Source organism: Phoenix dactylifera, unplaced genomic scaffold (assembly GCF_009389715.1).
Source record: "Phoenix dactylifera cultivar Barhee BC4 unplaced genomic scaffold, palm_55x_up_171113_PBpolish2nd_filt_p 000026F, whole genome shotgun sequence".
Lineage (NCBI taxonomy): Eukaryota > Viridiplantae > Streptophyta > Magnoliopsida > Arecales > Arecaceae > Phoenix > Phoenix dactylifera.
This window is the reverse complement of record NW_024067667.1, coordinates 3,291,254-3,314,756: the sequence shown is the minus strand read 5'-3', so window position 1 is coordinate 3,314,756 and position 23,503 is coordinate 3,291,254. Positions and strand designations below refer to the sequence as shown.

At 35.7% G+C, this 23,503-nt stretch overlaps 2 protein-coding genes across 2 annotated transcripts in view; one reads left to right on the top strand and one right to left on the bottom strand.

Moving 5' to 3' along the window:
- The window catches only part of LOC103718885 (probable UDP-N-acetylglucosamine--peptide N-acetylglucosaminyltransferase SPINDLY), a 28,688-nt gene extending 18,137 nt beyond the window's left edge, over nt 1-10,551 (top strand). The window contains exons 14-18 of the mRNA XM_008807886.4: nt 575-669; nt 773-908; nt 998-1,215; nt 6,791-6,918; nt 9,626-10,551. Of these exons, the coding sequence (XP_008806108.2) occupies nt 575-669; nt 773-908; nt 998-1,215; nt 6,791-6,918; nt 9,626-10,020 (972 nt within the window). The 3' untranslated portion in view covers nt 10,021-10,551. The remainder of the gene's footprint in view (nt 1-574; nt 670-772; nt 909-997; nt 1,216-6,790; nt 6,919-9,625) is intronic.
- Nucleotides 10,552-14,530: 3,979 nt separating this feature from the next.
- On the bottom strand, nt 14,531-23,243 carry LOC103718886 (peptidyl-prolyl cis-trans isomerase CYP18-2). The gene is made up of 7 exons (XM_008807887.3): nt 23,081-23,243; nt 22,892-22,987; nt 22,728-22,789; nt 22,183-22,316; nt 16,421-16,505; nt 15,016-15,085; nt 14,531-14,896 (listed from the first exon to the last, which is right to left on the bottom strand). Exons 1-6 carry the CDS (start codon nt 23,150-23,152, stop codon nt 15,040-15,042), a joined length of 495 nt encoding a protein of 164 aa, XP_008806109.1. The 5' UTR covers nt 23,153-23,243; the 3' UTR covers nt 14,531-14,896; nt 15,016-15,039.
- Nucleotides 23,244-23,503: the final 260 nt, after the last annotated feature.

Genomic DNA, 23,503 nt, shown 5'->3' with positions numbered 1-23,503 from the left:
CCTTGCTTTTGGTTTGTCCTGATATGGTTGGCATTTGTTAATTTTTCTCTGCCAATTAATACTCGAAAACAAAAGGTTCCACTGCCAAAATTTTGACCATTCTTCATGAAATGCTGTCCGTCCACTAGACTGCCCTCCATGGCACCACCACTCACTTTATGGCTGCGATCACTGTGCCCTGTGCCACCATCCACCCTCCTTTATCATGATAGCTCTGCCACCTACTTGCTGCCAATAACATCCTTGTTCTATCTTTACCATCTAGTAGTGTCGCACTCCTCAACTGCTGCTGCCACTGCCACTCTATGTCATCTACCATTACCATCATTTTTCCGGGGGCAAGCTCATCCTGTAAATGGTCATCATTTTCCAAACTTTTTCAATCAAATGACAATAAATAATGTCCCCTTTCCATCAAAAGCTTTGCATTTTCAAATGGTCCCCTTGCAACACATTCCCTGATAAAAAAAAAATGAAGCCATTTATCTTTTGTGTTATGATTTGCAGTTTTCTGCAATAATCATTTTCTATGACATTTGCCTCTCTAATACCATCTCTTCTGTTCTACTTATAGGTAACTTGGATTGGATACCCAAATACAACTGGTTTGCCTACAATTGATTACAGAATTACAGACTCATTGGCTGATCCACTTACGACTAAGCAGAAGTAAGCTTATAACTTGTTTTTGATTTGACAGTCATCCAGTATATTTTGTTCCTGTTTATTTTTTTATAAGTTATCAGTATATGATGGTTATTTTAATTGGCAGGCATGTTGAGGAGTTGGTTCGTCTACCTGAATGTTTTCTTTGCTATACGCCTTCTCCAGAAGCTGGTCCTGTTTCTCCAACGCCAGCTGTTTCCAATGGTTTCATTACCTTTGGGAGCTTCAACAATTTAGCAAAGGTAGTGCTTTGCAAAAATCCACCACTTGTCATCATTCTACTCTATGTCAAAGCTGGGAAGCTACTTCTAATTCATCAATTTCAATACAGATAACACCCAAAGTGTTGCAAGTTTGGGCAAGGATATTATGTGCGCTTCCAAATTCCCGACTTGTAGTCAAGTGTAAACCCTTCTGTTGTGATAGTGTAAGACTAAGGTTTCTTTCAATGTTGGAGCAACTGGGACTGGAACCTTCACGTGTCGACCTTTTACCTCTAATTCTTCTGAACCATGACCATATGCAAGCATATTCCCTAATGGATATCAGGTGAAGGATTACATTAAAATTTCTTTCATAGGTGATGTGTAAAAAATGGTCATTTACTGCATCTATTTACATTCATCTGTAAATGCTGCATCAACATGCTTTTGTTTATATGTCGCTTTCTTCTTGATATGTACTTATCATGGCATATGCATTTATTATTTTGTTGATCCTCCATCATGCTGACATCTGTAGGTGCAAATCTCAAGTTTCTTTTGATCTGCTCATTCTGTGTTCTTCAGTTTTTAGAGTTACCACTCATTCACCTTGAACATGTTCTTTGAAAAAGCTTATGTTATCTGCTTGGGCCTTTTCTTGTACGATTTTCCACATCGTTCAACGTCCAGTGCTATAACATTTTTTTAATAATTCTTTTCTTGTATTTTAGCTAGCCCACTATAATTACATAACATTCCATAACCATATATCCATTTCAACCATGATTTCTTCATGTCATGCTCCGAAATTGGAACTTTCTCTAGTTCCCAAGGTTTGGCCATCATAATTGATCAAACATCATTAAGATTTAAAATCCTCAAAGAAATCATATGCTCCAACAAGATAGGACAAATACATTACAATCCAAAAAATTTGAGTCAAGATCCACTTTACAATGTAAACATATCCCTGGTACACAATGCCAGACCTGCAAGGCTTCAATGATATCAATATAAAACTATACTTTTGATGTAGCTTCAATAGTCACTAAATTCAAAAGGCAACTTCAAGTCACCCAGTCCATTGCTTTAAAAGGCCCATTATAATCACTTAATCCTTTGAAAATTGTATAATACATAAAGTGGGCTATAAAGCTCAATTAGTAAAATTCTACCATTATCAACATTTTGGGTTTTCACCAAAAAAATCCCTCTCTTAAATTGTAACACATAATTCAAAATATCTTGAAAATCCAAGTGTGGTTCACTAAAATAAAATCAAAAATTCCAATAAGAAAGAGAATTATTGTAAAGCATCAACATCATTTTTCAAGAAGGGTTTAAATAATTCACATTAGGTCACAAGTTACATATTTTTCAAAGTTTTACGTGAAGGTTCACTAAATCACTTCGACAATGAAACTCCTAGAAATTAATATCCTCTAATAAGGAAGAAACAATGAGATAGTCAAAACAAAATAACAAATTTTACTCAAAGTAACAATGAGAAAGTTATAAAGTTTCAGTTATACCCTCGAGAGGCCACTCATAACCTTATAGCGGATGCAAGCGAGGCCACCACATATCCTTGCTGATAATGCAGATGAGGTCCCTTATTATTTTCGTTGCTAATACTAATGAGGCCACTCATATCCTCAGGGCCCACTTGGCTGAGAGTTTGTGCATGCCACCTAGCCAGAGGTTCCTTGTAGATAATTCAAGTGAGGCTACTCATATACCACCTAGTTAGAGGTTCACTTTTAATTAAGAATTCATTATTGGGTCACTAACTAAAAGTAACATAGATCCACTAATGCCATATTGAACAATTATTAAAATCTCCAAAAAGAGAAAAAACCATTTTGAAATTGATGTCTAGGAGATTCTAATAAATACATGATTTCAAGCCATAAGCTGCGCACGTTCAAAATATCGATTTAGGAACTCATGGTTTCATCATTTTCCAGCAGAAATCAAGAATAATTTCAAAACTGTCTCAAGTTCAAATTTCTCATATAAATGATAGCAAGGACTTGGTAATTATTGCAATATTTAAAACAACTTAAAACTTTATAGAGTCTAGGTTTCCAAAGTATAAACTTTTGGAATGACTATAAGGTTTAGAACTTCAAAAAGACATGTAACTTTGCATTGAAGATAAACATCTAGGTGCAGAAATTCAATTTAAAACACATGAAAGAATAACTTGCCAAGAAAATCATAAATTTTGGAGGGACCTTTGAACTTGGATTTTAATCAATATTTAAACTTGAGACAGTCACAAAACTCATGGAAAAAAAAAACAGAACAGATCTTAGAAAGTTAAATTTTAAGAATGTCAGAAAGTCACCTATAGAGGAATCAAATATGTAGGCCTAAGAATGAATAGAACTCTCAAAAGCATTAAACATAAAATTCAGGATAAATGGAGAAGTTAATGGGGAAAATAAAATGCAAATCATGTTCAAGCATCATCGTCGTCGTCGTCATCATTTTCTTCATCGAAAGGCCCATGTGCACCCTCTTTCCCCTTCACCTTTTGCCCTCTTGGCCTCGACTTGTAGGTGGAGAGAGGTGGTTCAAATATGTGGGGTCCACTAGATCTATCACTTGCTTAGGTTGGTTCACTACTTAGGTTGATTGCTAAAGATTAGGTCGGTTAGTTGGCTCAATTATGCGACTCGGCAAGCAACAATGTAAGAAACACAACCAGGCAGAAGTAAGTTAAAACGGACTTATTTACATGTAATTCATTTAAGTAAATTGACATTTACTTGAAACATTACATGTAAATGAAAGTTACCTTATTTGAACTAAACAAAAATACTTAAAATTCCATCCTTAATAATAAAAAGTTGATTTCCCAACTTCAGTTCAAAACTTTGACTTTTGGTTCTGAGTCAAAATTGCATCTTTTAGATGCAACGATATTTGTCAAATCTTTAAAGTTACATAGATTCCTTTATACCTAAACATTACTAAAACCCAAAAGTTCATTTGTAAAAGTCTTATAAATTAGTCTCTGAAGGCATGTCGCATAGAATGATTCTTGACAACACCTAGTGCTTCCACAGATTGATTCAATTCCAAGGGTTATATGCACATACCAATGTATATGTATGCTTCTAGTTATAAGTCGGGTTATTGCACTTTGGTCTTGTTGGATTATCATTTGCTAGCCTTCCATTATATATATATATATATATATATATATATATATATATATATATATATATATATATATATATATATATATATATATATATATATATAAAATATAATATGATGCATGTGTGTGTGCAAAAGACAACCATCATTTTCACTTCAGTTAAGTCATGGTCATTAGCTTAGTTGGGGTCATTTGTGTTCCCAATAAGATTCCATACTGAATGCCATGCTTTCTTTACAAATCAAGACACTTGTAGAGCAAATGTATCTGATATGTTTCTGGCATATAGTCACTTCGCTTCTTTTTTTATCATTTAGAATCAAGCATCGATAAAGATATACACCATATGGCTTCTGCAGCCTTCATGTCTATTTTATGCCCAGCTTAGATGAAGACTTCCCTTTCTTAAAATAACAACTGGTAGAACTTGCTATCGCTGCAAACCAAGACATCGCCAATTCGTTCCTTTAGCCTCCTTTGTCTTGAATTTCATAAGATTTTCTCTTGGGCCTTGAGATAGGCCTACTCAAAATTCTTCATATGATAAGTGAATTGTTTTACACATTGACATCATTAGTTGCTTGTGCAAATCTTTGTTTCATAATACAGTATTGTGGTATGTCTTTATTCCATAACTACCTCAAATTATTGGCCCCTTTTTTCCTTCAAAATGCCATCTTCAAACTGATTTATTAACTTAATTTTTTGGTTGAGCCTTTTAACCAATTGAAATAACAAGAATGTGATACTGTTTTTGGTCGATTTTGTTATAATAAATCCTAATCTACTTGTAGAGATCATGATAACTTGTCTAATTTGTTTTGCTAACCTTTTATATATATTTGTGTTGCCTCTAATATTAGGTGGCAAAATTGATTTGGACTTGATTATTATCATTGAGCATTTGTTGACCGAGTCTGATATCAAGGTAACAATGTCAGGCTCGAGCCTAGCCTAGCCCGATCGGCTCGATAGGTCGGGCTGTCTGAAGGTTGGCTCTAATGACTACCGAATCCAAGCCAACCCAACCCAAGAAGACTGGAAGAGAAGATATTGGGGGTGGAAGAAGCCAGCCAGTGGGATGGATGGCAAGAGAGAGAAAAGAGGTCCGTTAAGGGACAAAGAGGAGAAGCCAGCCGAGGGCCAGGGAGGAGGCGGCTAGTGATGAAGGTTGGAGAGAGAGGCCTTAAAGGGAGAGGGAGAGGGCGAGTGTGAGAGAGAGAGCAAATGGAGGGTGGGGATGGGGGCAGAGAGGAGTGGGGTAGCGTGAGAGGAGAGGGAGAGAATTTAGGGTTTCTCCGATCCTATCTTTTTCTTTTTTTTTATTTTTAATTTCTTTTAAATATATAATGCTATTTTAAGTATAAATCTATATAAATTAAATTTATATGTATAAAATTTTCAAGCAGGGCCAGGCTAAAAGTTGGCTAGACTGAGCTCAACATGATTTTCAATGGGCTTGAGAAATGGAAGCCCAACCTAGCCCATTTGGCTGAGATTGGCAACAATCTATTTGCATAGATCTATTATTTACTCAACCTTTAACCCAACTCTGACCCAAAACCTAACTCAATTTATTAGGTTTACAAGTTGGATATGGCTCAAACTTTCTTTACCTGCTGACAGGTCAAGTTTGGGTACTATCTGGCCATTAGGTCATGGTATCCATCTCCAATAAGCTGAACTTTATTGTTTTGAGCCATTAGATATTGATATAGTGTCTCCATACTAATTGTGCTTCATATGTAGATAGAAAAAAGAAAGGTGAAGAAACCTTGATCTCTAATTCAATTCATTCTATCTCAATTTTGCCTCTTCCTGTCGGCCATTTGTATCCTCTTCATTGCCAGTTCCCCCCAGCTATTGATCCTTCTCTCCACCTTGCTCCCCTTCCCCGTCTTGCTCATCCTCTCAATCTCTTCTTCCCAGCTGCCTCTGTCATCTCTGCTTCACTTGCTTCTCATCATCCAATGGAGATGCTGCTAAGATGACTCAAGCAACTACAATCTGGCAGGACATTATTGAGCTAGGATGAGATCGAGGGTTCTCAGGAAGTACTTGATGGTGAAGATCATCCATGGTTACGGGCTAATGGAGACAATTGGGATTTAGGGTGTTTATAGACTTGGCAGTGGAGAGCTGGTGCTAGGATCCAGTATGGTTGCTTTTGCTGATCATAGAGTCCTATGTCATGGATCCAACACTTGGGATGCCTTCCATCAACTGCATCTGAGAGATGGATTTGTAATGCTTGTTAGAAAAGTAGCAACACATGAAACAAAGCCTAAAACTATAGCCTAAAATAGTGCAAAACAGTGCGGTTGAAAACCCATATGTTTGTTACAAAACGTAGATCTCGGAAAAAAGGAAATAGAAAAAATCCTAAATTAGGTGGATAAATGGGTTTAGGTCAGCTTGACTGATTGGCCAATAACCTTAGCTAACCTGCTAGCAAGTCATGTTTGGGTTTGGGTCAATGCTAACAATCCTTGATCCTAGGAATTCATAGCAAGTTTTGCTGGACCATTCCAAACCGGGCGGTTTGGGTATATTGAGCTGAACCGAACCAATCCCTAATCGGGACCAAGCACTGTTTTATATCGTTAATATACTTTTCAGCTGTAAATTAGAACTCATTTCTGACATTCTTTATCTTGGTTTCTTCCATCTAGAATACTTAAACCAAATCATCCAGCATCTCACAACTACTGGGTACTGCAAATGATTTCTGACTTTTTTCTTTATTGTGCAGCTTGGATACATTTCCATATGCAGGAACAACAACTACATGCGAGTCTTTATACATGGGGGTTCCATGTGTTGCAATGGCAGGTTCAGTGCATGCTCATAATGTTGGTGTCAGCCTTCTCACTGAAGTTGGTGAGAGACTTCTCCTTAGACTATAATTGCTAACATCATCCCGACTCTTAACTTTTAATTACCATACTTAGAACTAGACCTTTTCATGGGCCAGGCTGAACCAGGCTTAGGCCGCGCTGAACCCAAATGTTAACACAATTTACTTAGGCCAAGCCCGGCCTTCGGGTCTATTTTTCAAGCTTAAGCCCGGCCTTCGGGCCTATTTTCCAAGCCCAAGCCCGGCCCTTAGGCTTCCTAATTTTCTTTCAATTTTTTAAAAATACTAAAAAATACTTAAAAGCTTAAAAATGCTAAATATAAATAAATAAATATTATCAGCAGCAATTTTAATACTCAATAACTGAATAAGGTAGTTTTAAGAATCTAGATCCTCTTATTAAGTTCACATACCAACAAATTCTAGTGTTTAGTCATAAAATTCTAGCGTCAAAATAAGTTTCTGGCCATGCCGCGCTCCAGCCGGACTTTAATCCTCAAGCCCCAACCTGATCAATGAATATGCTTATTTTTCAGGCCCGGGCAACCTGCCAAACCTTAAATCTTGCACCAAGCCTGTCCAAAAGGCTTCGGCTTGAGCAGGCTTGGCGGGTGAATAGAGCTACTTAGAACATGTGCACCATGCAACTCTACCTAAGAAGTATAGGAGCTGTTTTTGTTAATTTGCAGTTGAAATGCAAGCTACAATTGGAATTATAGTTGCAAAAATTGTTTGTATTTGGTTATCTGTAATTGAAAATTGCAAATGTTATTTCAACCATTTGGTTGTACTTTGTTGAGATTTGGCAAGGTTATCCCTAAAAAATAGTGAACTTTTACTTTTTTATTATACTATAATATTTATTATACTATTATTTATTTTTGAATTGTTAATGGAATATTGTAACTATAATTATAGTAGTAATATATATCACTATAAAATAATTTGATATTATAATGATTAAATTTTATTGTAATCGTAAATATATATTTATAATTTGTACTATTATAATAACTAATAATTCTTATATAATAGTTACTATAATATAATTACAATTATTATTGTATTATTTATCGATGATTATAATAATCATTATGATACAATATAATTAAATAAATATGTTATGACTAATCAATAGTTATTATACTAATATACTTTTCTATTATAGTACAATAATAATCATATTACTAGCATTATTATTGAAATTTATTGGATTATTATAAAATAATTACTGTACTAGTTCATAACTAGAATAATTTGATATTACAATAATTAATATATTGTTATAATCATATATTTATTAATAATATGTATTACTACAATAACTAATATTTATTTTATAATAGTTATTATAATGTAATGATGGTTATTATAACATTATATATGTTCAATTAAGAATCATTATGATACAATATTAATAATTAAAATAATGATCATGGTAATAATTATAATTACGTCATAACATTAATTCTGATAATGATATAATAATATAAATTTATTTTATATTTATGTAATGATATTATAATAATAAATCTATATTTTTATAATATTATTTATTAAAATAAGTAATATATTTAATATGTTAAAATTATATAATATTGAATTTCAACAAGTGACAGTGGTGAAGGGACTCCAAGGGTTGCTTCCAGTTGCAACAAATCTTGGCATTGGAATTGCAACCAATTTTTTGCTTGTAATTCCAAGTACAAGATTTGGGCCACTTTTTGCAGTTAAATTGCAGCCTGCAGTTACAATTGCAAGCATCTAAACAGTTGTTTTGGATGCCTCAATTCAATCGCAGCATCTGCAATAGCAACCTGCCTTTTGCAGGCAAACGAACAACCCTGTAGTGAAATGTATAATGGCTAGGAATTCTGTTGCTTTTAGATTTCCTTTTTAATTTGGTAGTGGATTTAATCAAGGTTTGCAATCGGTACCAGTCTGGTACAATGTCGATATGGGTCAGTTCTTAGTACCGATACTCAGTACATCCCTCATATTAAGTATCAGTTCACTACTGGTACAGTATGCTCAATATGGGATGGTAAAGTCTGGTACTTTGAACCGTGGATTTAATGATGTTGTTCATGCTGATCATCATATAAGCACCAGCCTGCCTCTGAATTTCTTCTGAATATATGCGGATAATGATGAGTTGGAACCAGATGGCTTAATGCTCAAAGTTCCATGTTTTTTTTTTGGGTATTTCCACATTAGCTCTTACTTCTTAAGTTGTAATATATGCTATGAAATGATAAAAGTGTCCAATCATCAAGCACAGAATGTCTAGAATATCTGGGTACTTGTTATTATCGTTCTAAACTTATGATCCTTCTTTTGGTACTTATGCTGGTAAAATGTCCTGTTTCTTGACCCTGATCTGCCTCTTGCTCTAAAATGCAAATTACATCATTGCAAAATTTTAGATCTCAATCCGCCAAAGGCAGTTCCACATTAAACACGATGCATCTGTCTTGTATTATTGTCTGGGTCGATATTCAGCTTGTCAGACAATTTACATACAGCTCCGTTAAGATGATGCCAACTCTCTCGTCCTTTATCTATTCCCTTTTTTAACGCACTTAATCAAGCTTTAAAAAGTTCATGGGCAGCTTAATTTTTAGATGATCTTACTACTATTTTTTTTTTTATTTTGGTATCTTGCAGTTATTAATTTTCATTAAAAACTTATAATGTTATGTGGAAATGTTCGATTGACTGTAAATCCAGGGCTTGGGCATTTGATTGCCAGAACAGAAGACGAATATGTCCGGTTGGTGTTGCAATTGGCCTCTGATGTCCCAGCTTTAGCAGAGCTGAGAATGACTCTCCGAGAACAAATGATGAAGTCACCAGTCTGTGATGGAGCGAAATTCACACGGGGGCTAGAGTCTGCATACAGAAACATGTGGCACAGGTATTGTAATGGTGACGTGCCAGCCTTCAAGCTCATGGAGTTGATGCAACAGCAACAGCCACTTTCAGAACAAGTTTCAGTAAAATTTTCTGAACCCAAAGCAGACACTGCACAAGAAGATCACATTGGGCCAGGGAAGGTGAATGGTGTGAGTTCAGTTGCATCGTCCACCCCAAACCCTTCCAGCTGCAAGGAAAATGGAAACTGATACAGATATTGAAGAGCTGGGTTTATTTGCAAGTGCTTTGCCTGCAGAGATGTCTACATATGCAGGAAGAACATACTGCTGTTAACACCAGAACCATGGAGAATTGCATGCTCAAATTGTTGGGTTTTTCCACCTTTAATTCACAAAACTTTGTTGGAGCAATGCTGTTTATTTAAGGGATGGCATTGGTGTGGCTTGGTCAATCAACAAATGGAGCATCACCATGATGGAGGCAGGCAGGAGCTGTTACGAAATTTTTATATGCAGTAGAAGATGAACCTCAAGGTTGGGGGTAGTGCTGGGCTGAAAGCTTGATTGTTAGAGGGGCATTTTCAAACTGATAAGAATATACTGGGCATGATTGTTAAGAGGGGCATTTTCAAACTGATAAGAAAATCATATACTAAATTTGTAAATTTAGATGCAGATTGCTAATCTTAGAAAAATGAATCAATTGCAACTTTCGTTGAGATTACAATAGGTTACTCTTTGAAGCAGTGGTACCATTGAAGTGCTAGTAGAGTTGTTAAATTAAGTGTAAATTTCTCCATTGTTATTTTCTTTTCTTTTCCTTTTTAGAAACTCTTTTGTTATCTATTCAACTTCTATTAATCTATTAACATACAATGAAAAAGGCTTTAAGGCACTGCGATGGAATCTTGGGGACCATTAGAATACTTGCAATGGAATTTGAGAATTCTGTTCGAGATATTTTCACATAAAGAAACATGTGTGTAAGGTCAAAGGAATTATACCTTATCATAATGGAGATTTTGGAGTTGATTTTTACATTTCTAAGGGAAATAGTGAAAGCACGCGACTCTGAAAATTACTCGTCCATTTCATTTCATTTCCCGTGTATCTTTCAATGTTCTGCTAAACAGTAAATCTTGAAAAAACATGGGCTCAGAGGATACATTGTTGGTACGGCTCATCTACAAATTTTCGTTTTGTCTCTGAAGGAATAGTCCTAGCCTTCTCTACATCTCTTTCTCTCTCCTTATCTTTAGTAGTATGTAAGGTTGGCAATGCTAAATCATTTAATCCGTTTTAACTTGTTTAATCTATTGTAAATTGATCTAAATTATCTATTTAATAAAATGACCAAGTTTAGATTTGGAAATTTTGATTCATTTAACACATGAGTTTTAATTGACAAATTTTTGACCTATTATATATCTGACCCGACTCCTATCTTGTCTTGTCTGATCTGACCTGATTGCCATCTCTATATAATGTGGTCTATATATGGGATACCCAGCCTCTCGTTTATAGAGGGTGGAACCCTATGAGAGTCCTAATTTGACTCAAATTGGAGTGAATAAAGATGGCGAGGGAAGCAACCTTTCTTGGCCACCCCCTCATCAGATCCCACTCAGTCTTTGAGAGGAAGATGGGAGCTAGCTTGGGCTAACACTCCTAGTGAGAGTGAGCCATCTAGGTGGCGCTCAAGATGACAACAGTGTTGACCCATCTAGCTTTGTTTGCCAGCCCCCACTTTCGATTTTATTCCAGTGGCTCTAGGTTAGTCCAGGTGAGAAGATACTTGCTTGATCTACCATGAGTCCATTACCTGTATCTTGACTAATTTTCTTGCCTATTCTATTATTATTTATCTTTATTATTCTTTATTATGGATTGGAGATGGATTTGTAGAAGAATCATTTTATTGATAGAGAATTATTAAAAAGTCAAAAGAGTAATTTGGTTGCATAAATAAAGGATTTTTACTCTCTTTTAAATAAAGTGAACATAAATCAATAGGACATAAAAGGAGAGGAAAAAGATTAAAAGAAGTGTTGATTGGACACCCTTGTTTCTTTTGGCTTCAGGTGTTTACAGCTCATCTTGACCAATGCTTGGAGTCTTCAAATGTAACGTAAAAATGATATGTGGCAACATCACAGGCCAATCCAGAATAACTTTGTAAGCGCCACTTAGTTGTCAAGAGCAAGCTGAGTGACCTTGGAATGGAAGGCTATTGACCACCAAGAGATTCCAGCTAAGGGTAAGATTCAAAAGCTGACCAATTGCACGGGCCAAAAGTGCACTAGAAGGGCCAAATACGTATTCATAGACTGAAGATGGGTGCCTCAGCATTGAGCAATGATGACGAAAAATACTAGCCTAGTTTAAAGATATATATACCTGTATGATGTAAAAAAGGATGATCCAAAATTTAAAGCTAATATTGGTAACCGATAGAGAAGAGAATGGAGATAATAGTGGTAACTAAGCGGGACACATGTCAAAGTGAAAGAGATAACGCTCATCCGAGCCGGTAGAGAGAAAGTGATAGGCGTATAAATGTGAAATTGAAAAGAAAAAAGAAGGATCCATCGAATGAAATCATGAAGTCAATTTTATCTTTTAATTAAATTTTCTTTTATCTATCTTTAATGTTCAATAATTTCAAATTTAGTTATCACTCTCTCTCTGGTAAAATTTCGATAGTTAACGTTTTTGAAAGATCATGGCAATCAAAGTCATCTAGTTCTCTCCTTTCTTCCCGTGAAGATAGGCTGCATACCTGCACAGTTATTCAACCTAGCCATTGACTTGTTTGCCTTTCTATTTCATCCTAAGAAGAAAAAAAATGAGTTATATACAATTTTTTTTTTTTTACTATAATTATATACATAATGCATATCTTTCTATATTGCACTATGTATTATTGATAATCCAAGAAATAGGTTCTGCCTGGCTGCATCTTGTTCAAATAAAAATGTAAATAGAAGAATTACAAAAATATTTAGAAAAAGGCAGATCTCGACAACAATACTTCCTATGTGCGCTTCTTTTATAAGAAGTATATTTACGTATCTGCTAATGACTGTGGCTTCAATTGTTGGAATTTTTACAAATCTGCAACAAAAAAAAAAGGTTATAATAATAAAACTAGTTCAGTATTTAAGCACCAAGCCTATGGACCATCCCAAAAAGAGAGAGAATTTAGGAACTCTTTGTTCTCTGCGCGCAGTCGAATCCTATGCCACCATGTTTCTCATTCTAGATTTCTATAAAAACAGATTTTTCAACTTTTTTTATTAGACTTAAAATCTCTTTTAATATGACTTCTTTTTCTTTTCTTCCACAGCCTACTTCAAATTTTTATTTCCATTTTCCTTAAATACCATAAAAAGGTCAAAATAATAAATCCAAAAAAATAAAATATATATTTATTTGCTGAAATTTGTATACCTTCCCTGTTCCGACAAAAGCCTCTTTGACAACGGTACAAAACGATCAGCATAAGATATCCACAAAATCATGAACATGTACTCTGTTTACAATCATAAAGCCATATCTTGCCAATGAACAAAAGTCCTTTACCTTCTATTTGGTACAAAGAATGAATTGAAAGATGGATTAGAGGATAGGTAGATGAAGGAGAGAATAGATTAGCATGTTTGGCGAAACATGAAGGGATAGATGAGAGTAATATACAATATTTTCTCCTCTATTTAATATAGAAAGAATGAAAGAAAAAAAATGATATTTATATGACATTTTTACAAAATTACCTTTGATTAAAAATATTATTATCATCAATTCATATTATTTATTTATACTAAAGAAGAAGCTTATGCAACACACGCGCGCGCGCACACACAATTATTTTAATCTATATAAACTTATCAATTTGTATATATTTTAATCTTTATAAATTATACAATATATAATCTTATAATCTTTATAATTCATAACTATATAAAATTATACCAAAATATTTAATTTAGATTAGTTTAATTAAATCAATAATTTTATAAATTAATTACATAAGAATTAATATATTTATATATTAATTATATAAATAACTTATTAACTTATAATTTAATTTAAATAGTTAACTACTTTATATAATAGTTAACTAAAAAATAGTGAATATAAATACAAAAATAGAAGATAGAAAATGAAGAAATATTAAAATTTTATCAAAAAAATAATAAAGCATAATTTTGTCAGCATAAAAACCCACCGCACATGCTCCATTCTTCCTCACATCTTTCCAATTCCTTGCATCCTCCCAAATTGGGAGAATATAAATTTATAAGCCAGAATACAAATTGTTGGGCTAGAATGAATGAGCAATCCTTTCTTTTCATCTATCGTTCCTAAAATTTTTTGAACCAAATAATAAACAAAGATCATCCATCCTTCCTCTCATAGTCCCAACCAAATACAGGGTTATTTTCTAAACAGAAGCAACAGTCTCTGCGGACAAAATGGTTTAACGACCCACCCTTCCACTTGTCTGCATTGGGCGATGATACAATTGATATAACATCCTCACAGAGAATTTAATTTCAGTTGCCCTGGAGTTCGCTGGATATGAAGCAAAACACCTTTGGGTGCTGCTGGGCCACCAAAATACCATGGCAGGAGTAGGAGATGACCTTGCCCACCAAGCAGAAAAGGACAAGTCTAAAGCTGCGATTGATCTGAGGATCATTCTCGCAGCTGATTTAATACACACATTTACTCCTGCCACAGTGTGCCTGCATCCATATTTTTCTTGAAACAGTAGGATAAATATATACAGCACATCATCTGTGCTTGAAAAGAAAGCATCATCATGCAGTTCAGGGTCATCACATTCTGAAGTTTCTTTATACCCGAACAGAAGTATCATGCTAGCACTGATTTTTAAATTATTGCACTTTGTTATCCTGAACTAGAAATCAACAGAACCAAAACTATGATCCATCATAAATGTCGGTCCAAGAATATCAAAATTATATTGTATAGTAAAATCTTCCTCCAAAAGATACTGTATGCTAAACTTTCAAGATCTGATAGTTTGTCGTCAGTTGAGTAGTACATGTTCACAATCAGCAGAAGCACCATCTAGCCAGCACTAGCTTTTTCATTTGCCCTGCCATGCAGGATAAATTTTACAGTAAAAATGGTAAGAAATAGGTAAGCTCTAATATGCATAATGATTAGAAGCCCTTGAAGTAGAGAGGAAAAAGAAATGTTCTGGGTAAGTGGTACCTTCATAAATGCAAAAAGATCAACTCAATCTTTGACTATAGTTCGCAATATCTTCACATCATGGATAGGCCTGAATCAGTAAAACAAAGATGCTAATGTGATAACTTACAGAAATCATTTACTGAAACCTCGATTTCTCTCAAGAACATTGGTAATAAATTAAAATACAATGCATAATCTAGTAACGCCAAGGATACATTTTGTTTATTATAGTTTTATATTTCATGCAAGTAGGGAGATCCCTCCCAGAAAAGTGATGTTTCATCTGTTTTCATAAGGATAACGTTCGTGAAATTCAGAGTGCAGTTTGTGTTTGTCAAAAACATGAACACAGTAACCTTCCAAACTCCAATAAAATGATTACAGGACACCAAACAGTACACTAATAAATGAATAATGAACTTACATCATACTTAAACACATAGCGAAAATAGAATGAACTGGACTTCAGATCTCATAATAGCAATTCAGAAAAACACAGCATTAAATTCAGGCACATGTTATGTGAAGAGGGGATCTCCAGTTCTAGGATGTCTGCCATTCCTGGCATTTAAAAATTAAAAAAATCACATCAGCTATTATTAAGCTCGAACAAGGAATCAAGTGCATCTACACGTTGAGACAATCTTATGAGAATCTAATTATTCAGATAGATGAATATGCAGGGTGGAAAATATCAATTCAATTTTATACATTCAAATTGATTTATTAAAAAAATTAAGGACTATTTTGAAGTTGCAGCGACACTAGTCTATCGATAAGGATAACCAATACGCTACTTTTGTCATTTCACACAAACACAAAGTGGAAAAGTGAACACTAAGATCCACGTCATTCCCTTTTGGAAAGGGCATGTTTGGTTGGAGGGGAGTCGGACTCTGGAATGGGAATGGGAATGGGAATGGGAACGGGAACGGGAACGGGTGACTCGCATTCCAGCCATTTGGTTAGGGTAGTCTTACTTCTATTCCGATTCCAGGGGGGAATGGGAATACCCCAATCCTCAAAAATCCAATCCCTACTCTCCCCTGGCATTCAAATCCGATTCCGATTCCGATACCAGTCACAAACCAAATGCTTTGGGGATATGGCCATTCCTATTCCCATTCTAATCCATTTCCATTATAATTCTAATTCCAATCCCAAGTCCGGTTGCGAACCAAAGGCACCCTAGACAGATTGTCCTCCTTATCATCCAACTTGATATGCATAATTTTACTGACCATACAACCCTGAAAGAGAAATATGCAACAACAGCAGCAAGGACAACAATTATAATACTCGCAATAGCAATAAAAATAAAACAATAGCTTTACGTGAAATTCATTCATGTTACCTTGTATCAATTTATCATGCTTATACATGTCAATTGAAAGAACTATGCAGCTTAGCTATCAAGGCTCACCTATCATTCTTATCGGTTTGCACACTTCCAAGTCGTTTGATGATTTCCATCCCTCTGCAAACTCTCCCAAAAATTGTATGTTTTCCTGAAGAGAATTAATTGTACCATCAAACAATTAAATCATAAAGGTTGAGCACAAGTTTATATTTATATTTATCTTTTAGAGTAACTAAAAAGGAAGTTTTTGATAGAAACCAACAGATAATGATAGAATTTTGTCCTTTGGACACAACTTAAGGTCCCAGGCACAATTACCGAATAGATGGTTCTAGTTAAAATGTTGGTAATGTGGTAAAAAAAAGCATTAAGAACAAAAATCGTATGGTCACAGACCATGCCCTCAAATTTCTTACAATACCCAATTTTATTTTATTTTTAAAAAAGAATGGCCTCTAGAGCATTCAGGAAACAATGTTTGAGAAAGTATTTTCACTTGTTTCCAGCACTTATATATCATCATTAGAAATATCGGCATCCAATATCCATAAGTAAGCAGCTTTCAACTGCTGAATACGCACCTACAGACTTGAAAAGGTGACCTTGACATGCATTGAGGAGTCACCATAACAAATAATATTATGCAGAGACAACAAATACATATTACCAATTATGATTGCAATGGAACATAAAAAGCATTATATTCCCTGTTAGAAGATAATCCTTCAAGCCACAAATCACTGTTGCTAACATGGAGGCTCTTAAACCCCACTCCATCAACAATATTTGGAGCTATGTTCATAACATTGCTACCCATTAAATTTGAATGCCTTCTTTCAGAAGCAATCGCTTTTCTTGAATCTCTCTCTAAATGTTCAGCAAAAAGCTTCAATGATGTCCATGTAGCTGCTCCTTCAGTTTCAAAAAATTCTAAGGTCTGGTGTATTACTTTAGGCCAACCCCAGAATCTCTCATGTTGATCCAATACTAGCTGCAAAAGAAATAGACTTAAGAGGTGATTTGTTTATTTTAATCAGCTATATTGCCAATAGGCCAATGATGCTATTGGAATTGCTATTCTACATGAAAGAGCAATTAGGATTATGCAATTATACATCAAATTTCAAATATCAACTTGACTCCACTGCATCCTCAGGGAGACCATGGTATCTGTATTTCTTTATATATTCTATTTCTTTCAATATGAGAGTCAAATATTGTAATGGAATTTTATACCGAATATGAGTGAAAGAATGGAGTGTTTGTTTTTTCTTCCTTTTCACTCTAGCAGTGTGACTCCACAATAGAAGTGCAAGGCCCTTGAACCCTAGGTGTCACTCGTGGGTGCTGAAACGAGTTTGGTAATATTGTTTCCCTCCCCTTTAGCCTTTCTTTTCTTTCATTTTATTTTTCTTCCTATCTTCTTCCTCTCTATATTTGTCTCTTTATTTTTGTTCTTTGCATTTTTTTCTACCTTTTTTTTGTTATATTTCCTCTGCAGCCACCAACAGCCAATCAAAATTGGAAAAGTTGCAGTTAACTGCAACTGATATGACAGATTCTCACAAACCTTTTTGCCACAGCCCATTTGTTGTAGGTTTTATTTCAGTATACTGTTGGTTGATTTTTGAATGGACATCAAGACATCAAATCTTTCCTAAGCATTTGCAGACCCTCTTATTCCCCAACTACACCCTAGTTTCATATTGTTGGATTAATCACCACCATCCATGATCAATTTGGTTTGGAAATTCCAACATTCATAGTTCATTTTTAATCAAAATTAGAACTTGAATTTTCCAGCAATCTACATATTTTAGTCATTTCCCTAAACCCTAATAAGGCCTCTTCCCTTGACTGTCCCACATCAATTTGGTATCAAAGCCTCGGTTACCCACCATGTCTGCTCATCAAGTACAGTCCCAGTGCCATGGTGATCAAGGGCTCAAGTTCCGACAGGATGCCCCGCAGGATACCAGGACAAAGTAGCATCCCCAGTGCCAGGAGAAGACCATGCTGCTATTGTCCGAGCATCCTGCGGCATGTCTTAGGACATCCCTATCCCACGTGTCAGGATAAGGTAGGACAGTAGCATGACCCGTTCCATGAGAAAACTAGGACAACCCCATCCTCGAGATTTAAAACCTTGATACTGATAGCAAGTCTTTTCATACGACACCTACATGATCAGTTATTAATTGCAATGCACAACAAATAGAACAAACTTGTAGCAATGTTGAACTCCCTACTAGCCTTTAATTACCATGATTCGAGGAAGAATCGTAAGTGAACTAAATCACATGATTTCCATGTTAAGAAGTTTGCAGGTGTACATCAAATGCAAAATATCATAGCATCAACAACCCAAGGACTTCAACAAGCATATAACCAAGGATAGAAGGACAAAACAACATCAAGTGCAGTGGCCTATAAGTTCTCAATGTGAAAATCAAATTGAGGACAACGATGAGAGAATTGTGTTTCAAGAAGTGGAAGAAGTGCCAATGGTGAAGGAGATCTAAAGTTCCTGCTGAAGTTTCTACGCAAGATTTTCCAAAGTTTAAGGAACAAGCTGCTCTGCAAAATCCACTGGTGCGTGAAAAAGTTGCCAACACCAAAGCAGATGTATGCTGATCATGTGTGTATATGTTAAGGCAACACCATTATGGACAAAGCTAACTTGAAACTAGAAAAAAAAAACCTAGACTGAGTCACAGCAAGTCAGGATTTATTTGAATCAAGCTTCAGTGCAATTTTACATCAACTGGATTTCATAGGTTACTCAAAGTATTGTGAGGCGTCCAATGTTGGGTATTGATCATCCACTAAACATCAAACTGAAGATAAATCAATGTAATTTTGACTTAAAAGAACTCGAGAGAAGTTCCTGTGCAAAAGAAGCAAATGATGGAGACACAAGATCATGCCATGATATCATAGGGCTACAACTCGGCAAATTATACCCCACACTTTGTGGACCAACATGGCCACACCAATCAGATCATCTTCTCCTTGTGGGCCAATCACTGGGCACACAAGAAGGAAACAAGGTGATTGGCATGGTGCATCCAGTGTAGGATATAATTTCGCCTACGAATCATGGATTTTTATTAGATTTAGTTTTAGTCATCAATTTCCTCTATTTTCTTTTATTTCTGGTTGATTATAGTTTTAGTGGGTTATTTTGGAACCAAGGATTGGGAATAGATGCTCTCAATTTCTATTTAATAACTTGGTAAAGCTATTACTGTAGCAATACTTTTCAATGCATTGTTCATGCTACAATAACTGTGAACAGTAATCATTCCTTAGTGGGGTTAGTTTTGGGATTTTGAAATAAATTTGAGTTAGTGTTTGCTACTAATAGCATCTTAGTGGGGGTAGTTTTGCAAAGTTAATGGATCCTGAAGTTGCTATCGTGCATGAGGCAAGTATCTCGATCTAGGTATAATCCTAGGATATACCTAAAGTGAGTCTAACTCTATCCTGTCCCATCCTCTGTCTCTTTCTTGACTTTTTGTATCTTCTTCTTAGTGTAATTTATTTTTTCTATATCAAGTTTTCTTTCTATTACAAACATGTTTAGTCTAGAGATGTTCTACTTCGATTCCTAACTAGCCCTTCATTGAATCGAAACCATGGTTCGCCGAACTTGCCCATTCAGGACATACCAAACTGGATCAGTCGGCTATCGGTACAACTCGTGACTTTGATTCGGTACGTCAACGCTCCCATGCCGAAACCCTATACCTTGGTTCGCAACATAGAGAGGGAGAAGGAGAGAGAGGGGGGGAGGGGGGGAGGGCTCGAAGGAGAAAGGGAGACGAAGGGAGGCAGAGAGGCTGAGAGAAAGGGAGGGAGGGCTCGAAAGCTCCTGTCGAGATAAGGGAACCCTATTTCATTTCAAAATAGAGGAACCCTTTTTTATTTTTCCAACTTCGAACTAAAGTCGGCAACTGGTTTACTGTCTTCACTTTAAGTAGACAAGAAAAAAAAATCGACAAATGGTTTGCTGACTTCTTAAGTGAACTCGGCAAACCATCTGTCGACTTCAGTTCGACATTGACCAAAAACAAAACTAGTACATCCCAGTATGGTATGGTACGGACCGTACCATACCGCCCGGCGAACCTTGATCGAAACACTACTACATCCCAGTATGGTTCGACAATCCTTTTAGACCTTTTATTTCTTATATTTTAAATCTTTGTTTCCTAGTTGAACCTAGTTTCATGTTCTTTGGAATTATCACTACATCATTATCAATTTTGTGCTGAAAGTTCAACTTCCATAATTCAGATTTGTTGAAAACTCAGATCTAAGCTTGAAATTCCAGCAACCCGTAGATTTCAATCCTCTCCCTAAACCCTAATAAGGTCTCTTTCCTCACTTTTCCTACATCACTCCTCCTCTGTAGTCATGGAAGTAGAATTATAGTTATAATTTACTGAACTGGACAGAAATCCCAAACCAACTGAAATGCACTTCAATGGTCACTTCAAGCAACCAAACAATAGAAAATGGCCACTTCTTGGAAAAAAAAACTCCACTTTGGGGCTCCTACAACCAAAACACCCTTGGAGCAACTAAGAATCATATTCAAAAGGTTATCTAGGGTAGCTTAGGAATATCTTTTCCCCCTACATCTTTCTCGACCATCCTGTAAATTCTCTTCCATCTTTCTTCACTCTCTTTTTCTACATACTTCCCATTGTCCCCTCTATTCATGCAAATTTGACGTCGTGACATGGTAGCTCAAAACCTTTGAAGAACTTTTATCCTGATAAGATGGACAGCTCTTTAATATATAGTAAGCACAATAAAAACTCAGAAATCTTTCCACCAAGCATTTCTAAATCAATTCAATATATCACCTTGAGAACTTACCTCTTTTTAGCATTTCTGAAGAAACAATATTAATGAAAACATCCATTAGTTTTTCTACGTTGGATGAATTATATACTTGGGGTAATGGGACCCCCTACATTTAGATTTTCTAAGGACAATTTGTTGATGAATTTGCCAACTTGCTGTTACAACTTCTATCATTATAAATTTGGTTTATATTAAGTTTTCTTTTTTATATAAGAGAGCCGTAAATTGTTTGCCTCATGATATTTTGCATGCGCATGCATTTCATGTCTTCATCACATAGGACATCACAAAGAAAACCCCAGAATGCCCACATATACACAATAACACAGAACCAAGTTTGAGAAACAGGCTAACATAATCAAAACAACTTACAGAGTCAAGTATTTTGATGGAAACTTATTGCCAAACATCTTTCAACAATTAAAGGCAATTCTTTAAGATGATTACTCTGTATTATTGTTTTCTCAATATTTAAATTGTCCTCAAGCCTACTTACATGCATATACATACACTATGCAGGACAAACAGAGGTAGAGGGCCCAAAAAGGGGGGCCAAAAAGGCAACAATGAATAGCACAAGCAAGACAACAGTTAACTTCACCTGTAATTTGTATCATGTGTTCTTGCAAATAGCTTATACCATTATTTCTCTAAGTCTACTTCATCAACAGTAAGTGTATTAGCTGTAACCAAGTAATTTGCCTATTTTACTTCCAAATTACAAAAAACCAGGCCAAAGAAAAAACAGAAAATCTAAAAAGGATGATTGTAAATTGCTATGGAGAAAAAATTATGACAACTTCCACAATGTAACATATTCAGCAAGAAGACACAATCTAACTGTTGCTCATTAGAGAATGAGCAAGCATGTCAAGAAAATTTTTGATATTGTGCTAGCAAAGAAACCCATGAAGAGTACTAATCATTTAACTGATTATAGCTAGGCTTACCATCCAATGACTGACATGGTGCTAGAGTGATAAAGAACTGGCTTCCATTCGTGTTAGGACCAGCATTTGCCATTGATATAACGCCTGCCCCTGTATGCTTCAACTCGGGCTTTATCTCATCCTCAAACTTTGGGCTGCATAGATTCAACATAAAACCCTAAGATGACCTAATAAAAAAAAAGAAATGAAGCATATTTGATCTTAAGCATGACACAATTAAGCTGGTCCTTTCTATCTAATCAAACAGACTCCATAAAAATAAAAATAAAAATAAAAAAATAAACCCAAATCCAATTAACGTTTCATCAGAAAACAAACTAAAAATCACATTTTTTTTAATTCAGAAAAATCAGAACGGGTCAACATAGGCTTTTACCACTTTGACTGACACGCAGGGAAACCCTAATTTCAAGATCAAATATTGATACCTCTTCCATCCACATCTACTATTTCTTTTCGAACTCCGATATAATTAATCTCAATAAAAATAACACATAAACCCTAAAGTTTACTAACACCGATCAATAAGAAGGAATGTTACTCACCCATAGATGGATTCACCACCCCTCCCGGTGCCCGTCGGATCCCCACCCTGAACCATAAAATCCTACTCCCAGAATTCAACTAATTAGTTACAAAACAACCCAAAAGTTAGCAAAAAAGATAAAAAAAAGAAAAATAATCAGGGAAGGGTAAGAAAGGAGAAAACTTTGATAATCCGGTGGAACTTGACGTTGTCGTAGTAGCCCCTGCGGGAGAGCTCGACGAAGTTCCGGCAGGTCTTGGGGGCGTGCTTGTAGTACATCTGCGGAGAATCGCACGGGGCCAATCTCGTCAGCGAGGGAACAAAGAAAGAAGAGAAGAGAAGAGAAGAAGAGGAGGAGGAGAAGAGTAATACCTCGACGGTGAAGGGACCCATGGAGGTATCCAAAGTCACCTCCGGCGGGCCTCCGTCGGCGCTTCCCCACATCCCGAACAGTCCCGAGCAAGCGACTGAGCCGCAGCAGCAGGCGAATCTTCGAGGATAGTTGTTGGGGTTAAAGAGAGAGGGGGAAAAAAAAAAAGAGGGAGGAATCGGAGTCCCCAGTGAGGTACACGTGTGGAATCTAAAAGCAACGCTAAGTGACGGCCGTTATAACGGTTTCAGACGCCTTCCGTAATGTTCTCGCACGTGTAACGGGGTTTCAAGCGAGAAATGCTCGTAATTACTTTCTCTCTGCATTTTTCTGATAGAATTATCTTTTGAATTCAGCATGCAAGAGTAACTGGATTTTTTAAAAGGTAATCTGGTTTCTTTCTATTGTTATCCAATAAATCGAGA

What these genes read in the sequence shown, in the direction of transcription:
- LOC103718886 (XM_008807887.3), bottom strand. Translation starts at nt 23,152, where the DNA reads ATGTGGGGAAGCGCCGACGGAGGCCCGCCGGAGGTGACTTTGGATACC. An exon ending in TGGGTCCCTTCACCGTCGAG is followed by an intron (nt 22,988 to 23,080) that starts GTATTACTCTTC and finishes GATTCTCCGCAG; the next exon opens with ATGTACTACAAGCACGCCCC. An exon ending in CAAACCGATAAGAATGATAG is followed by an intron (nt 15,086 to 16,420) that starts GTGAGCCTTGAT and finishes TTACTGATTCAG; the next exon opens with GCCTATCCATGATGTGAAGA.